This window comes from Ranitomeya variabilis, chromosome 2 (assembly GCF_051348905.1).
Source record: "Ranitomeya variabilis isolate aRanVar5 chromosome 2, aRanVar5.hap1, whole genome shotgun sequence".
NCBI classification, from domain to species: domain Eukaryota; kingdom Metazoa; phylum Chordata; class Amphibia; order Anura; family Dendrobatidae; genus Ranitomeya; species Ranitomeya variabilis.
In genome coordinates, this window is record NC_135233.1 from 226,232,384 (window position 1) to 226,250,034 (window position 17,651).

The 17,651-nt window shown below is 43.7% G+C and overlaps 1 protein-coding gene across 3 annotated transcripts in view; it reads right to left on the reverse strand.

Moving 5' to 3' along the window:
• Positions 1 to 394: 394 nt before the first annotated feature.
• Positions 395 to 17,651, reverse strand: part of BCAP31 (B cell receptor associated protein 31) — a 64,796-nt gene continuing 47,539 nt past the window's right edge. For all 3 annotated transcript variants that reach the window (XM_077283793.1, XM_077283792.1, XM_077283794.1), the window contains exon 8: positions 395 to 1,344. In XM_077283793.1, the coding sequence (XP_077139908.1) occupies positions 1,306 to 1,344 (39 nt within the window). In that variant the 3' untranslated portion in view covers positions 395 to 1,305. The remainder of the gene's footprint in view (positions 1,345 to 17,651) is intronic.

Below are 17,651 nucleotides of genomic sequence, written 5' to 3' on the forward strand. Positions count from 1 at the left end.
ATTGTACTGTAAATCACTTGCGGATGTGCAGTGTTTCTGCACGGTAAAAAAAACGCTGGGGATCTGCAGGAAATCCGCAACGTGTGCACATACCCTTACTGCTCCATTTAAATGCCCAGGGCTGCACGAATGCCAGCAGTAAAACCCCCACCATCAGTTACATTAACCCCTTCAATCACAGCCAGAGCACTAAGCTGGCTTTGGCTGCAAGTTGGCACACTTTCCAGAAAGTTACAAAAAACAGTGAGAAAAACCACAACAAAACACCAGGACACCTTCCAATGAGAACAGAACGAAGTGGAAAATTACAGGTGATTGAAGCAACCTGGACGGAAGTGTGTGAAGAAGTGATAAGCGGCGTGCATAACCTTGTAACATGGGTATAACATGGAGATGAAATTAAATCACTTTATTACATATCATAACCGTTTAACAAAGGTATTCTGATAACGCAAATCATAAAAGAAGAGCAGGGAACATAAGAATAGAGTCAGAAAGGAAAAAAAATAAAGTGTGTAATAAACCTATTGATTCAAATGTAAACGTGTGAAGCAGAGTGGGTGAGGCATTAACAAGGCTAGATAAGAAGGGGGGGAAGGAGGGGGAAGAAAAGTCTGACATTGATTAACTCTTTCTGCTCCTGTAGAACATAATCTGCAAGGACAGGACGACACACTGGACACCGTGGAGTAGCCATTGCTTTGGGTTGTCCAGGACATGATTGGTACGTTAATATGGTAACACCAGCCATGGCCTCAATGGACTGGCTAATAGTTACAAGACTGTTAATGATGCAACAGTGCCACGTTTGGGCTGCCAGACCCTAAAGCTGCACAAGCTACAAACATTAGGAAGCATTTGTAGAAAATACACAAAACACCCAGAATTAAAGGCACACTCCAGACAAAACCTATACGATGGTGCAGGGATTAGGTGGGAGCAAGAGACAGCCCCTCAGGAGGAGGAGCATGGCAGCAAATCCCTCCCTTTGTCATGCTCCACCCCCTCAGGAGGAGGAGCATGGCAACAAATCCCTCCCTTTGTCATGCTCTACCCCCTCAGGTCCAACATGCGCATTATTAGTTTTGCCTGGGGTGTTCTTTTATAGGGGTTTTCCATGGAGAGTCAGTGCTGCCATGTGTCGGCAGCAATTATTTTTTTGTGAGGGAAAAACCCTTAACAAAAAAAGTACAACACAAGCAAGGTGTCGGCAAATAGTGATGATGGGGGTAATTTCCGATCAGCCAACACATGGAAATAGAGTGACAACTTGATGTTGAGAGCTTGTGACAATCGGCAAAGTCTTCACTCATCCTTTTTGTCTTTTGGTCCATCTCGAAGTGCCTGGGAAGACAAAAAAGAAGCAAAAAAAAGTGATAATGGAAAATCTAGAGGTTTTGGGGCAGGTATATGCACTCATATTTAATCTCACCACCATAACATGAGGTCCAACAGAGTGAATATTTGGGACAGGGGCAAGGTTTTATCTACCCAATTGCAATGAGAAGGAACAAACCATATAGTTTCTTTTTTTCCCCCCCATAAGATGCATCAGCTGAAATTTTGGAGGCTGATCTTTTAGCAAGTCTTTAGCCTCCCTGCAGCAGCAACATAGATCACTTCAGTCTACAAGGCCCCCACAAGTCATTCATTCTCTGTGATGCCTTCAGCAGACCCCACCTTGAGTAATTCCGAAAGCATCTTCGAAGTTGCAACTTGGCAAAATGGATAATAATAAAAAAAAAAAAAAAAGTACAGCATTGATTTTTGTGCAGCGCGATCATAAGTAAAGAAGTGGTCAACTGGAAGACCTCCGGAGAAGCGCTTTCCTCAGAAGCCCAACTTCACTAACGCAATGGATTTGCCACCAATTTCTATCCCGATTGACCAATTCCTTGAAACCCCAAACAAGGCTTCTCAGAGGCCCCAGCTGCTCGGTCATTATCAAGGAGACAAAAAAAAACAAACTCAAGTCCCATGTGGATCTTGGCCTTGCAGAGAGTTAGGGTACTGTCACACTAAACGATTTACCAACGATCACGACCAGCAATACAACCTGGCCGTGATCGTTGGTAAGTGGTTGTGTGGTCGCTGGGGAGCTGTCACACAGTCAGCTCTCCAGCGACCAACGATGCCGAAGTCCCCGGGTAACCAGGGTAAACATCGGGTTACTAAGCGCAGGGCCGCGCTTAGTAACCCGCTGTTTACCGTGGTTACCAGCGTAAACGTAAAAAAAACCCAAACAGTACATACTCACATTCCGGTGTCTGTCCCCCGGCGTTCTGCTTTTCTGCAGTGTCTGCCAGCCGGAAAGCACAGCGGTGACGTCACCGCTGTGCTCGCTTTCCGGCCGGCCGGCGCTCACAGTGCAGAGAAGCAGAACGCCAGGGGACAGACACCGGAATGTGAGTATGTACTGTTTTTTTTTTTTCACTTTTACGCTGGTAACCACGGTAAACATCGGGTTACTAAGCGCGGCCCTGCGCTTAGTAACCCGATGTTTACCCTGGTTACCAGCGAACGCATCGCTGGATCGGTGTCACACACAACAATCCAGCGATGACAGCGGGAGATCCAGCGACGAAAGAAAGTTCCAAACGATCTGCTACGACGTACGATTCTCAGCAGGATCCCTGATCGCTGCTGCGTGTCAGACACAGCGATATCGTATGGATATCGCTGGAACGTCACGGATCGTACCGTCGTAGCGATCAAAGTGCCAATGTGTGACAGTACCCTTAGAGTATGTGTCCACGGTCAGTAAACGCTGCTTGTTTGACGCTGCGCCAAGCTGCAGCGTCAAACACGCAGCGTCCAGATGTTCCAGCATAGTGGAGGGGATTTTATGAAATCCCGTGTCCACTATGCGTGGAAACACGCATCCGACTTCCCTGCGACTCCGGACATGCTGCGCGTCTTTTCAGATCGCAGCATGTCCGTGCTACCTGCGGCGACGCTGCGTCGCCGCAAGTAATATCACAGGGCGCTATGCGAGGGTGCGATGATCCCGGATGTGTACAGTTAACACATCCGGCATCATCGTGTCCCAGAAAGGGGGCGGGGCTTCGCCGCTCCGGCGATACCGCCAGCCATCCTGACCGTGGACACGTACCCTTAGGGTACCGTCTCAGTGGCACTTTGGTCGCTACGACGGTACGACCCGTGACGTTCCAGCGATATACTTACGATCTCGCTGTGTCTGACACGCTACTGCGATCAGGGACCTCGCTGAGAATCGTACGTCGTAGCAGATCGCTTGAGACTTTCTTTCGTCGTCAAGTGTCCCGCTGTGGCGGCATGATCACATCGTGTAACAAAGGTGTGCACAATATTGTAAACGATGTGCGCACAGTAACCAACGGCTTCTACATCGCAAATATGTCATGAAATTATCGCTCCAGCGCCATGCATTGCGAAGTGTGACCGCAGTCTAAAACGCTGGAGCGATAATGGAGCGACGCTGGAGCGTCACGGATCGTGCCGTCGTAGCGACCAAAGTGCCACTGTGAGACGGTACCCTAAGTCTGTCTTGGAAACTATTGGGAGGCTACAAACTTTTACCTTTTCTATTGCTGGAGTGAAATCCCATTTTAACCATTTAGTATCGCATGTCGTTTTCTTTGATGAAGGGAGCGATTTGATGACTACCTCCACACCTCGTCAATGAACATGAGGGCAGGAAATGGATGAACTTGGGTAAAAAAAAACCCACCAGGGATGATATTAGGGTCTGTTAGCAAATAGGCCCTGGATCTGCCAAAGATGATTCTTATACATAGTTTTACCAGCTGACCCTCAGGCCCAGAATGCTACCCATTTCCTTTTGGCAATTTTAGTCACATGGTGCTACATTTATTAGCACAATGATTTGTCTTTTTGATCATTTAAGCCTCCCAAATGACCTCCAGATAAAAGGGTTCCGCTAGTCATATCTCCTGATTAAATCAATAGAAATACAGCGAAACTCATCATCCTCACCAGATTATAGCATTTTGAGATTCATTTGTTATATTTCCTTTTTTTTTTTTTTTTTTGGGGGGGGGGGGGGGGGGGGGGGAACTATATTAAATTTTTAACCATCTTCCTAGTCATTCAGTAGTGGCCAGTAGGCGGCATATGGTACCAATAGTCCACTCATCCCCACGGGGAGTGTCAATACGACTGAAGATTTGTTAAGAGGGCTCAAAACCACGAAAAAAGAAAGTGCCATCACAAAACCAACGTCACATGCAAAAGCGAAGAAGTACAGTTTCTAGTCTTACAAGTTACCCATTTTAATTTGGGCCATACACCAGCCATGAGACACTGACTCACAAATCCTGAAGATAAGTCCAATCGTGTTAGTGTGGAATTTCACAAGTCGTTTGCCTCTGTTCCGAAACTCAGCATCTCAAGACAAACTCCACAAAAAAAAAAAAAAAAAAAAAAAAAAAAAAAAAGGGACCCGGCCTCTGCCATGTAGATCCAATCTACAAAGCAAGTAAGTAGATCGGACCTCAACATTTTTCTATCGATCAAGTAATCTTCTCCTACAAATCTTAATTGCCCTGTTTAATTTTCAAAATCCTCTGCTCTATTGACATCTAAATATTACAAAAAAGGCCCAATAAAGGTTTTTTTTTTTTTGTTTATGGCATTGGGGACCGATTCTGAAACTCCTCAAAAGATGCAGTGTGCCAGGCTGCATTCAGGGAGGCCTTCCAAGTTTTTATTTTATTTTATTTTTTTCTTTTATTTCTAACCCAGGAGGCTCCAAAAATTCTGGATTCTTCTTTCACTCAACAGGACACCTGTAACAGTACCTTTATGATGAATAAACCATTCATGCAAATTCAAGACCTCAAAGTTGCCCATAAAAGACCTCAGCAACCTCAGTTTTTAGCTAAGCTTTTAGATGTAAATGAAGAGCCGATCTGGGCAAGCTCCGCAAATACCTATTTTAGTGACCGTACAAGAAGATTCTTAATGTTCTAAAAAAAATAAAAAAATGGTGAAGTTCACTGGCTAAGGTCTAATCGCCTCCAAATTTCGAAGACTTGGGTCCCTGAGAATAAAATCTGTCTCTGGTTTAAGCACAGATGACCCCACGAACATCTCAGAAGTCAATACTCATTTCAAGCTCTCTGCTTCTGTCATGACGATCGATCTTCTAAGGTTGTAGACTGCCAAAAACAGTGGATTCTTTTATTTCAGAAAACCTTCCCCTGACTAAGTTAGGCTAGGTTCACATTGCATTAGGGCAATCCGTTAAGCGCATAGCGCTAGCGGATTGCGCTAACGCAATGTTCCTCTAGGGTCCGCGTTCACGTCCCCGCTAGCGCAGATCCCCGATCTGCGCTAGCGAAGACCGGACCTCGGACGCACCTCGGACGCCGCAAGCAGCGTCCGAGGTCCGTCACAAAAGAACGGCACATCGCTAGCGCGTGCCGAAAATGGCATGCGCTAGCGATGCGCTACAGGCACAAATAACATTGCTGTCAATGGGTGCGCTAACGGACCCGTTGCACGGCGTTAATTGAGACATTTTCACCGTGCAACGCAGTCCGTTAGCGTTAACCCATTAACGCAATGTGAACCTAGCCTTAGCAGAAGGCCTTCCCAAAATAGGAGGTCATGGATGTGATCAAGTAGATAACTAAGGGTAAAAGTCGAGGTTGCTACTTGGTCCAAAGGAAAAGATACAGCCCTGATTTTGGGTCAGCGCGATCATGAGTAAAAAAAAAAATTAAAGTTGTCGGCTGGAGGAGCTCAGGAGAAGTTTTCAGCTTTCCTCGGAAACATGACTTCACTAATGCACTGGATTTTAGACCAATTCTATCCCAATTGACCATTTCCTTGCAGCACCGACCAAGGCATCTCACAGGCCCCAGCTGCTTGGTCATCACCAAGGATATTCACTGCAAAGTTTTATAAGACTTGTCCCACAGCTCCTTTACTTTGTGACGACGGTATACAATGCCACCTCTAACAAGAAACAATCTACACAATCACGAGTTACCTAAAGACACAGATAAAATGTCACTTCATGTGCAAACTCCTGTTCTGTACCACAAATTAACATGGATGTCAAGTTCAATTCTACAATATTGGCAAAAGAAGATTTTCTGCATTCTTCCCATAGTGATCAACAAGGATCAAGTTGGGTTTATCAAAAATTAGGAGGCAAGAAATAAGTCTAGGTGAACGCAGACTCATTTCTCATGTTCATAAACGCACCAGAACCAACTTACCTCTTCTGAGACAGAACCAGACCCACTAGACGCATTTTACAGTCGACTCTTCTCATAAACCAGCCTTGTGCGACGTCAAGTAACATAGATGATGTGTCGCCAGGCCGGCTTATCATAAGAGGAGCTGAAGAGGCCTTCAGGTAAGCGGTGGTTTGCATGGCTCCATCTGTTGGCCACAGGTTGCTGACCTAGTTGCCAGATTGGGTCCTATGCATCGATATACAGTGGTCCGATAGAGTATGCACTAATACAATATGGTCATCTCCGCTATTACCCAGAGAACCAGGTGGGGGTTGAACATGTATATCCCACAATGACTAAAGCACTTGGCAAATGTTTTTTACGCCACCACTACCAGGTTACTTTTATATAGATGTAATTACTCTAACGTGTTTTTGTATCCGGCACTGATGAATAAGAACATCGGCAAAATTTTCCACGGATGGCTGCTTCTCCATAATAGGAAAATCAGTAAGGCCATCCTATGATATGTATAATATCTGCACGCTTGGTTAACTGGGACACAAGAGAGAAGGATGCCGACAATTTTGAGTGCAGAATTAAATATTCCATGAAATTTTAATTAAGGAGATCAGAGGCGTATGAAAGGATTTGACTCAAAAGTTCAGCTTAAAGTGGAAAAACTACACTGCTTATGCCAAAGTGTCACAATGCTGCAGCCATGCTTAGGAGCTTGCCTAGTTAGAGGTCAATGCAGGAGATTGTGGAGCTACCTTAGAGGGTAGGACTGTACTACATGTGAAGAGAATGGTGGGAAGAACTTATGATCACGAGCTGCTGACGTGTGGCTTTCAGTTCTGGAAGATCACATTTGGGAAACTACAATGGTTTCACCAAGGCTTTTCAATACTCTATACTTAAGAGTTCCCTGGAGGAAGTTCCTACATGGTCATCGGGTCTACCTGGAGAAAATGCAAGCCAAGGTCGGGTTATTTTCATCTGGTCACTCTGTATAGATGTTCTCTGCTTCTCTGGGCACTTAAATATGTCACAACTTTAGACAGTCTTGAGGAGGTAGGCTGATCGTTCTTAGGCTATGTGCACACTTATAATGGTCCTCTGCAGATTTTTCCGCTGCGGAAATGATAAATCTGCAGGGCAAAAACGCTGCGTTTTTGCTGCAGATTTATCACGGATTTACTGCGGATTTCACTGCGGTTTTACACCTGCAGTTTTCTATTGGAGCAGGTGTAAAGCCGCTGCGGAATCCGCAGAAAGTAGTGACATGCTGCAGAATGTAAACCGCTGCGTTTCCGCGCCTTTTTCGCCGCAGCATGTGCACAGCGTTTTCGGTTTCCCATAGGTTTACATTGTAATGTAAACTCTTGGGAAACTGCTGCGGAAACGCTGTGGATCTGCAGCAAAATCCACAGCGTGTGCACATACCCTTAACCCCTCTGTGACCTTAGACATACTATCCCGTCGAGGTGACCTGGGCCTATCTGACCCTCGACGGGATAGTACGTCATAGCCGATCGGCTGCGCTCACGGGGGGAGCGCGGCCGAGTGTCAGCTGACTATCGCAGCTGACATCCGGCACTATGTGCCAGGAGCGGTCACGGACCGCCCCCGGCACATTAACCCCCGGCACACCGCGATCAAACATGATCGCGGTGTACCGGCGGTATAGGGAAGCATCGCGCAGGGAGGGGGCTCCCTGCGGGCTTCCCCGAGACCCCCAGAGCAACGCGATGTGATCGCGTTGCTCCGAGGGTCTCCTACCTCCCTCCTCGCCGCAGGTCCCGGATCCAAGATGGCCGCGGCATCCGGGTCCTGCAGGGAGGGAGGTGGCTTACCGAGTGCCTGGTCAGAGCAGGCGCTGGTAAGCCTGCAGCCCTGCACAGCAGATCGTCGATCTGGCAGAGTGCTGTGCACACTGCCAGATCAATGATCTGTAATGTCCCCCCCTGGGACAAAGTAAAAAAGTAAAAAAAAAATTCCCCACGTGTGTAAAAAAAAAAATAAAAAAAATATCCTAAATAAAGAAAAAAAAAAAATTATTATTCCCATAAATACATTTCTTTAGCTAAATAAAATAAAACAATAAAAGTACACATTTAGTATCGCCGCATCCGTAACGACCCAACCTATAAAACTGCCCCACTAGTTAACCCCTTCAGTAAACACCGTAAGAAAAAAAAAAAAAAAAAAAAAACGAGGCAAAAAACAACGCTTTATTATCATACCGCCGAACATAAAGTGGAATAACACGCGATCAAAAAGACTGATATAAATAACCATGGTACCGCTGAAAACGTCATCTTGTCCCGCAAAAAACGAGCCGCCATACAGCATCATCAGCAAAAAAAAAAAAAAGTTATAGTCCTGAGAATAAAGCGATACCAAAATAATAATTATTTTTTCTATAAAATAGTTTTTATCGTATAAAAGCGCCAAAACATAAAAAAAATGATATAAATGAGGTATCGCTGTAATCGTACTGACCCGAAGAATAAAACTGCTTTATCAATTTTACCAAACGCGGAACGGTATAAACGCCTCCCCCAAAAGAAATTCATGAATAGCTGGTTTTTGATCACTCTACATCACAAATATCGGAATAAAAAGCGATCAAAAAATGTCACGTGTCCGAAAATGTAACCAATAAAAACGTCAACTCGTCCCGCAAAAAACAAGATCTCACATGACTGTGGACTCAAATATGGAAAAATTACAGCTCTCAAAATGTGGTAACGCAAAAAATATTTTTTGCAATGAAAAGCGTCTTTCAGTGTGTGACGGCTGCCAATCATAAAAATCCGCTAAAAAACCCGCTATAAAAGTAAATCAAACCCCCCTTCATCACCCCCTTAGTTAGGGAAAAATAAAAAAATTAAAAAATGTATTTATTTCCATTTTCCGGTTAGGGTTAGGGCTAGAGTTAGGACTAGAGTTAGGGCTAGGGTTAGGGCAAGGGCTAGGGTTGGGGCTAGGGTTAGGGCTAGGGTTAGGGCTAGTGATAGGGCTAGGGTTATTGCTAGGGTTAGGGCTACAGTTAGGGTTGGGGCTAAAGATAGGGTTAGGGCTTGGATTACATTTATGGTTGGGAATAGGGTTGGTGTGTCTGGGTTAGAGGAGTGGTTAGGGTTACTGTTGGGATTAGGGTTACTGTTGGGATTAGGGTAAGGGGTGTGTTTGGATTAGGGTTTCAGTTATAATTGGGGGGTTTCCACTGTTTAGGCACATCAGGGGCTCTCCAAACGGGACATGGCATCCGATCTGAATTCCAGCCAATTCTGCGTTGAAAAAGGAAAACAGTGCTCCTTCCCTTCAGAGCTCTCCCATGTGCCCAAACAGGGGTTTACCCCAACATATGGGGTATCAGCGTACTCAGGGACAAATTGGACATCATCTTTTGGGGTCCAATTTCTCCTGCTACCCTTGGGAAAATACAAAACTGGGGGCCAAAAAATAAGTTTTGTGGGAAAAAAAAGATTTTTTATTTTCACGGCTCTGCGTTGTAAACTGTAGTGAAACACTTGGGGGTTCAAAGTTCTCACAACACATCTAGATAAGTTCCTTGGGGGGGTCTAGTTTCCAATATGGGGTCACTTGTGGGTAGTTTGTACTGTTTGGGTACATCAGGGGCTCTGCAAATGCAACGTGACGCCTGCAGACCAATCCATTTAAGTCTGCATTCCAAATGGCGCTCCTTCCCTTCCGAGCTCTGTCATGCGCCCAAAAAGTGGTTCCCCCCCACATATGGGGTATCAGCGTAATCAGGACAAATTGGACAACAACTTTTGGGGTCCAATTTATCCTGATACGCTTGTGAAAATACAAAAATGGGGGCTAAAAAATCATTTTTGTGAACAAAAAAAGAATTTTTATTTTCACGGCTCTGCGTTATAAACTGTAGTGAAACACTTGGGGGTTCAAAGCTCTCAAAACACATCTAGATAAGTTCCTTAGGGGGTCTACTTTCCAAAATGGTGTCACTTGTGGGGGGGTTTAATGTTTAGGCACATCAGGGGCTCTCCAAACGCAACATGGCATCCCATCTTAATTCCAGTCAATTTTGCATTGAAAAGTAAAATAGCGCTCCTTCCCTTCCGAGCTCTGCTATGCGCCCAAACAGTGGTTTACCCCCACATATGGGGTATCGTCATACTCAGGACAAATTGCACAACAACTTTTGTGGTCTAATTTCTTCTCTTACCCTTGGGGAATTAAAAAAATGGGGGCGAAAAGATCATTTTTGTGAAAAAATATGATTTTTTATTTTTACGGCTCTGCATTATAAACCTCTGTGAAGCACTTGTTGGGTCAAAGTGCTCACCACACATCTAGATAAGATCCTTAGGGGGTCTACTTTCCAAAATGGTGTCACTTGTGGGGGGTTTAAATGTTTAGGCACATCAGGGGCTCTCCAAATGCAACATGGCGTCCCATCTCAATTCCAGTCAATTTTGCATTGAAGTGTCAAATGGCGCTCCTTTCCTTCCGAGCTCTGCCATGCGCCCAAACAGTGGTTTACCCCGACATATGGGGTATCAGCGTACTCAGGACAAATTGTACAACAAATTTTGGGGTCTATTTTCTCCTGTTACCCTTGGTAAAATAAAACAAATTGGAGCTGAAATAATTTTTTTGTGAAAAAAAGTTAAATGTTCATTTTTATTTAAACATTCCAAAAATTTCTGAGAAACACCTGAAGGGTTAATAAACTTCTTAAAAGTGGTTTTTAGTACCTTGAGGGGTGCAGTTTTTAGAATGGTGTCACACTTGGGTATTTTCTATCATATAGACCCCTCAAAATGACTTCATTTTTTTTTTAGGGACCACATCTCATTTGGTGTTGTAAAAATGAGAAATTGCTGGTCAACTTATAACCCTTATAACTCCATCACAAAAATTTTTTTTTACATAGTTAAGGTTGAAGGAAGACTAAGTCCATCTAGTTCAACCCATAGCCTAACCTAACATGCCCTAACATGTTGATCCAGAGGAAGGCAAAAAAAAACCCATGTGGCAAAGAGTAACTCCACCATGGGGAAAAAAATTCCTTCCCGACTCCACATACGGCAATCAGACTAGTTCCCTGGATCAACGCCTTATCAAGGAATCTAGTGTATATACCCTGTAACATTATACTTTTCCAGAAAGGTATCCAGTCCCCTCTTAAATTTAATTAATGAATCACTCATTACAACATCATACGGCAGAGAGTTCCATAGTCTCACTGCTCTTACAGTAAAGAAGCCGCGTCTGTTATTATGCTTAAACCTTCTTTCCTCCAGACGTAGAGGATGCCCCCTTGTCCCTGTCACCGGTCTATGATTAAAAAGCTCATCAGAAAGGTCTTTGTACTGTCCCCTCATATTTATACATTAAAATAAGATCACCCCTTAGTCTTCGTTTTTCCAAACTAAATAGCCCCAAGTGTAATAACCTATCTTGGTATTGCAGACCCCCCAGTCCTCTAATAACCTTGGTCGCTCTTCTCTGCACCCGCTCCAGTTCAGCTATGTCTTTCTTATACACCGGAGACCAGAACTGTGCACAGTATTCTGTGGTCGAACTAGTGACTTGTATAGAGGTAAAATTATGTTCTCCTCATGAGCATCTATGCCTCTTTTAATACATCCCATTATTTTATTTGCCTTTGTAGCAGCTGCCTGACACTGGCCACTGAATATGAGTTTGTCATCCACCCATATACCCAGGTCTTTTTCATTGACGGTTTTGCCCAGAGTTTTAGAATTAAGCACATAGTTATACATCTTATTACTTCTACCCAAGTGCATGACCTTACATTTATCCCCATTAAAGCTCATTTGCCATTTATCAGCCCAAGCTTCTAGTTTACATAAATCATCCTGTAATATAAAATTGTCCTCCCCTGTATTGATTACCCTGCAGAGTTTAGTGTCATCTGCAAATATTGAAATTCTACTCTGAATGCCCCCTACAAGGTCATTAATAAATATGTTAAAAAGAAGAGGGCCCAATACTGACCCCTGTGGTACCCCACTGCTAACCGCAACCCAGTCCGAGTGTGCTCCATTAATAACCACCCTTTGTTTCCTATCCCTGAGCCAGCTCTCAACCCACTTACACATATTTTCCCCTATCTCCATTACTCTCATTTTATGTAACAACCTTTTGTGTGGCACCGTATCAAAAGCTTTGGAAAAGTCCATATACACTACGTCCACTGGGTTCCCTTGGTCCAGTCCGGAACTTACCTCTTCATAGAAGCTGATCAAATTAGTCTGACATGAACGGTCCCTAGTAAACCCGTGCTGATACTGGGTCATAAGGTTATTCCTCTCCAGATACTCCAGTATAGCATCCCTTAGAATGCCCGCCAGGATTTTACCCACAGTAGAGGTTAAACTTACTGGCCTATAATTTCCGAGTTCAGTTTTTGTCCCCTTTTTGAATATTGGCACCACATTTGCTATACGCCAGTCCTGTGGTACAGACCCTGTTATTATGGAGTCTTTAAAGATTAAAAATAATGGTCTATCAATGACTGTACTTAGTTCCTGCAGTACTCGGGGGTGTATTCCATCCGGGCCCGGAGATTTGTCAATTTTAGTTATTTTTAGACGCCGCTGTACTTCCTGCTGGGTTAAGCAGGTGACATTTAATGGGGAATTTTTATCACTAGTCATTTTGTCTGCCATGGGATTTTCTTTTGTAAATACTGATGAAAAAAAGTCATTTAGCATATTGGCTTTTTCCTCATCCACCATTTCCCCCAGATTATTTTTAAGGGGGCCAACACTGTCATTTTTTAGTTTCTTACTATTTATGTAGTCAAAGAATATTTTGGGATTATTTTTACTCTCTCTGGCAATGAGTCTCTCGGTCTCAATCTTTGCTGCCTTGATTTGCTTTTTACAGAATTTATTTAATTTTCTGTATTTATTTAATGCCTCCTCACTACCTACTTCCTTTAATTCTCTAAATGCTTTCTTTTTGTCCCTTATTGCGCCCCTTACAGCTCTATTTAGCCATATTGGTTTCCTCCTATTTCTAGTATGTTTATTCCCATACGGTATATACTGTGCACAGGTCCTATCCAGGATGCTAATAAACGTCTCCCATTTTCTTTGTGTATTTTTATGTCTCAGGATATCGTCCCAGTTAATTGCACCAAGATCCTCTCTCATCCATTGGAAATTTGCCCTCCTGAAGTTTAGTGTCCTTGTCACCCCCCTACTACCCATCTTATTAAAGGTTACATGAAAACTTATTATTTTGTGATCACTATTCCCCAAGTGACCCCCAACCCTTATATTTGATATGCGGTCTGGCCTGTTGGTTAATATTAGGTCCAGCAGTGCCCCCCTCCTTGTTGGGTCCTGAACCAGTTGTGAAAGGTAATTGTCTCTCATAGTTGTCAAAAACCGATTACCTTTGCTGGAACTGCAGGTTTCTGTTCCCCAATCTATTTCAGGGTAGTTGAAGTCCCCCATAATAATGACTTCTCCTTGAGTTGCAGCTTCATCTATTTGCTTTACGAGGATATTCTCCATTGCTTCCATTATTTTTGGAGATTTATAACAAACCCCTATCAGTAATTTATTATTTTTTCCCCCTCCCCTTATCTCCACCCACAGGGACTCTACATTTTCATTAAATTCACCTATATCATCACGCAGGATGGGTTTTAAGGAAGATTTTACATATAGACACACCCCTCCCCCTCGCTTATCTGTACGGTCATTTCTGAACAGGCTATAGCCCTGCAAGTTAACAGCCCAGTCATGGCTCGCATCCAGCCACGTCTCAGATATCCCCACCATGTCATAATTATGCTCCAACAACATTAGTTCTAATTCATCCATTTTGTTGGCGAGGCTTCTGGCATTAGTATACATGCACTTGATGTTACTCTCTGTACCTCTATTCTTTCTTAAATTACTAACTGTTCTAACCCCACCCCCCATGCCACCGCCACCCCCAACTTCCTTATTTGTGCCCAGGTCTCTATCTGCACTATCTTCTCCTCCTATAAAATGAATACCCTCCCCCCCCCCAATCCCTAGTTTAAACACTCCTCCAACCTTCTAACCATTTTCTCCCCCAGCACAGCTGCCCCTTCCCCATTGAGGTGCAGCCCGTCCCTAGCGTAGAGCCTGTAGCCAACTGAGAAGTCGGCCCAGTTCTGCAGGAACCCAAACCCCTCCTTCCTACACCAATTCTTGAGCCACTTATTAACCTCCCTAATCTCCCGTTGCCTCTCTGGCGTGGCACGTGGTACAGGCAGTATTTCGGAAAATACCACGTTGGAGGTCCTTGCTTTCAGCTTGCAGCCTAATTCCCTGAAATCATCTTTAAGGACCTTCCACCTACCTCTAACTTTGTCATTTGTGCCAATGTGCACCATGACCACTGGGTCCTCACCAGCCCCTCCCAGTAATCTGTCCACCCGATCAGCGATGTGTCGGACTCGAGCGCCAGGTAGGCAGCACGCCGTCCGACGATCCCTGTCTTTGTGACAGATTGCCCTATCTGTTCCCCTAATAATTGAGTCCCCCACTACCAGCACCTGTCTGGCCTGTACTGCTCTCCTATTTCCCTCCTTACTGGAGCAGTCACTCCTCCGGCTTTCAGAGGACATGCCTGGCTGCAGCAGTGCTACCCCTGTACTGGTTCCAAAATTGTGCTGATGTAAAGTAGACATGTGGGAAATGTTACTTATTAAGTATTTTGCGTGACATATGTCTGTGATTTAAGGGCATAAAAATTCAAAGTTGGAAAATTGCGAAATTTTCAAAATTTTCGCCAAATATTCATTTTTTTCACAAATAAACGCAAATTATATCGAATAAATTTTATCACTATCATGAAGTACAATATTTCACGAGAAAACAATGTCAGAATCGCCAAGATCCGTTGAAGCGTTCCAGAGTTATAACCTCAAAGGGACAGTGGTCAGAATTGTAAAAATTGGCCTGGTCATTAACGTGCAAACCACCCTTGGGGGTGAAGGGGTTAAAGTCTACAAGAGACATTTTTATGAATGGAAATGCTAAATATTTATCTGAAGATGTAAACAACCAGCAACAGTCATTAGAAAGGAAGGATTAGACTACTGAACATCTAAAAACAGACACCAAGAACAAGAGAGATTAATCCAAGATTAACTTGTACCAGAGCGATGGGGGCAAGAACATTGTAAAGAAAGAAAAAGTATGTGATAACTTGCCGACTGCTAGGGACCGCTGGGGCTTACATGGTTTATAAGACTGTGGGAGACAGCAGAGCACTGTACAATGGGTATGTCAGAGTCAAGAAATTACAAGAAATTTCTAATAGAGGTAAATTACAAACAGAGGTAAATTGTTTGCAGCAGACAAGAAGATCTGTTTTTCTTTTTGTGTCAAGACTAAAGAAAACACAGATCTTGTGTTGAAGAATCGCTTCAGTAGGTCTCTGCACCCTTAGTGGGCTTGTATGGCCCCCCGTGAGCTGTAGTTACGTGACCGGAGCAGTCTGCATCTATACCTGGCGTGTAATACTCCTATAAAGCCACTTGACAAAAAGCTGGAAGTCTACACTCGGCTCACCAGTACGAGTATGGAGCAAATCCATGACTAGTGGATAAAGATGAAAAATCTGTAATTATCCACACACTTATAGACCCGACCGTGTATTTCGAGTCCATTTGTAATGAGGGCCGTTTGTTTCTTGCTTATGTTGGAAATAAAAATGGCTCAAAAAAATAATAAATAAATAAAAAAAAGGCAAAAGCCAGCCAGAAAGTTCTTCAAAGCTAGATACATGCCAAAAGCTTGGGCTGCCACTATAGGAAGGTTTACACTTTGTAAGCCCCTCATTTTGTGTCATACGATGCCCAGAGCTGGTAGTAATATTACAAGCCACCTCAGTGCTAATAACAATAATAATCTTTATTTTTATATAGCGCTAACATTCTGCAGCGCTTTACAGTTTGCAACATTATCGTCGCTGGTTAATGGCTCCTCTCCGAGGCGGCTACCGCTACCACATATGGGGCTTGGGAGACTACATAGAGCCACCATGACAAACTATATATATACATCAGCTGGTAATGCTGTACATGTGATCCAGGAGGAATTCTGTATCTGGGCACTAGTTTAGAAGGAGGTGCAGAGCGGATCAATATCAGAAATCGGAAACCCCATCCAAACCGCTAATAAAAATGTATTGATCTGTTCTGGAATAACGTGGCGTCTCTCTGATCTGTAACTCTGGGTGATTAGAGTGATCCAACGCGAACAATTAAAATAGACAGTGGGGCAGCTCGACAGGGAATCCCTAAACTGGTCACAGTGATCGTCTCTGCTCAATGTCATTTCTGATGGTGTACAGTAGGTATTGGGTATTGTTCTCACCAAGGACCTTATCACTTTCTTGTTCAGGCGAATTGTCATTTTTACACCTTCATATTTTCCTTCCCTTCTTCCAAAAGCCATAACTTTTTTTTTTTTTTATTATTATTATTATTTTTCTTTCAACATAGACATATGTTAGGGCATTTTTTTTTTTTTGCAAGGCAAGTTGCCTTAAACGAAATTTGTCACTAGGTTTTTGCTACCCCAGCATAATTTAGGGGCAGAGACCCAGATTCCCGCAAAGCATCATTTACTGGGCTGCTAGCTGCAGTTTTGATAAAGTCACTTTTCTCTGCTGCAGATCTAGCAGTTCTCTGAATGCCGAGCTCTGTATAACCCCACCAACACCGGTCAGCTTTACATTAATACTGTGCATAGGCAGAAGCTGACAGTGGTAGGTACACAGAGCAGGAGGACTAGGAGGCATGAGACAACTAGTCCTGTAGTGATAATCCCCTACTGAAAAAAAATGATTTTATTGAAACTACAACAAGCAGCCCAGGAAGTGACATCGCTTGAATCAGGATCTCTGCCACTACAAAATGCTGCACTCAGATTAAATAGTAAAAAAAATCCTAATGGCTTTTATTTATTTATTTTTTTTTTAGTGAGAAGGGCACGGTCGCTAGTAAAGGGTAAAGAGAGAGTCTTACTACATGCTGTACAGAGCCAGCAGCAGTCGGACAATGCAGAGACAGGTGTAGATTCTACCGCGTTTTCCTACTGCTCCCTTATATACAGGAATCAGTCTTACATGGCACCCAGCATGAATTCAGCAGCACAGATCTCTCCTGTGTTTACATGCGGCACACTCTCAGTCTAGCCCCTCATATCGGTATTGTCCAGCTGGGGAAAGGCTCATACAGCAGTTCTCAGAGTCCAGAAATTTTGTAATAATTAGTTCTATAGTCAACTAGTTTTGTTTCTTCTTTTACAACCCATTTCCCTCAAGGACAAACTCTTTGGATGATCCTAATAGTTAACTGCTAAAGGGGATGCCTGCCCCGCTCCTTACACATCTCTTCCTTGACTCCAGTAGGAATTACATTTTCTTACAATAATGTAGCGC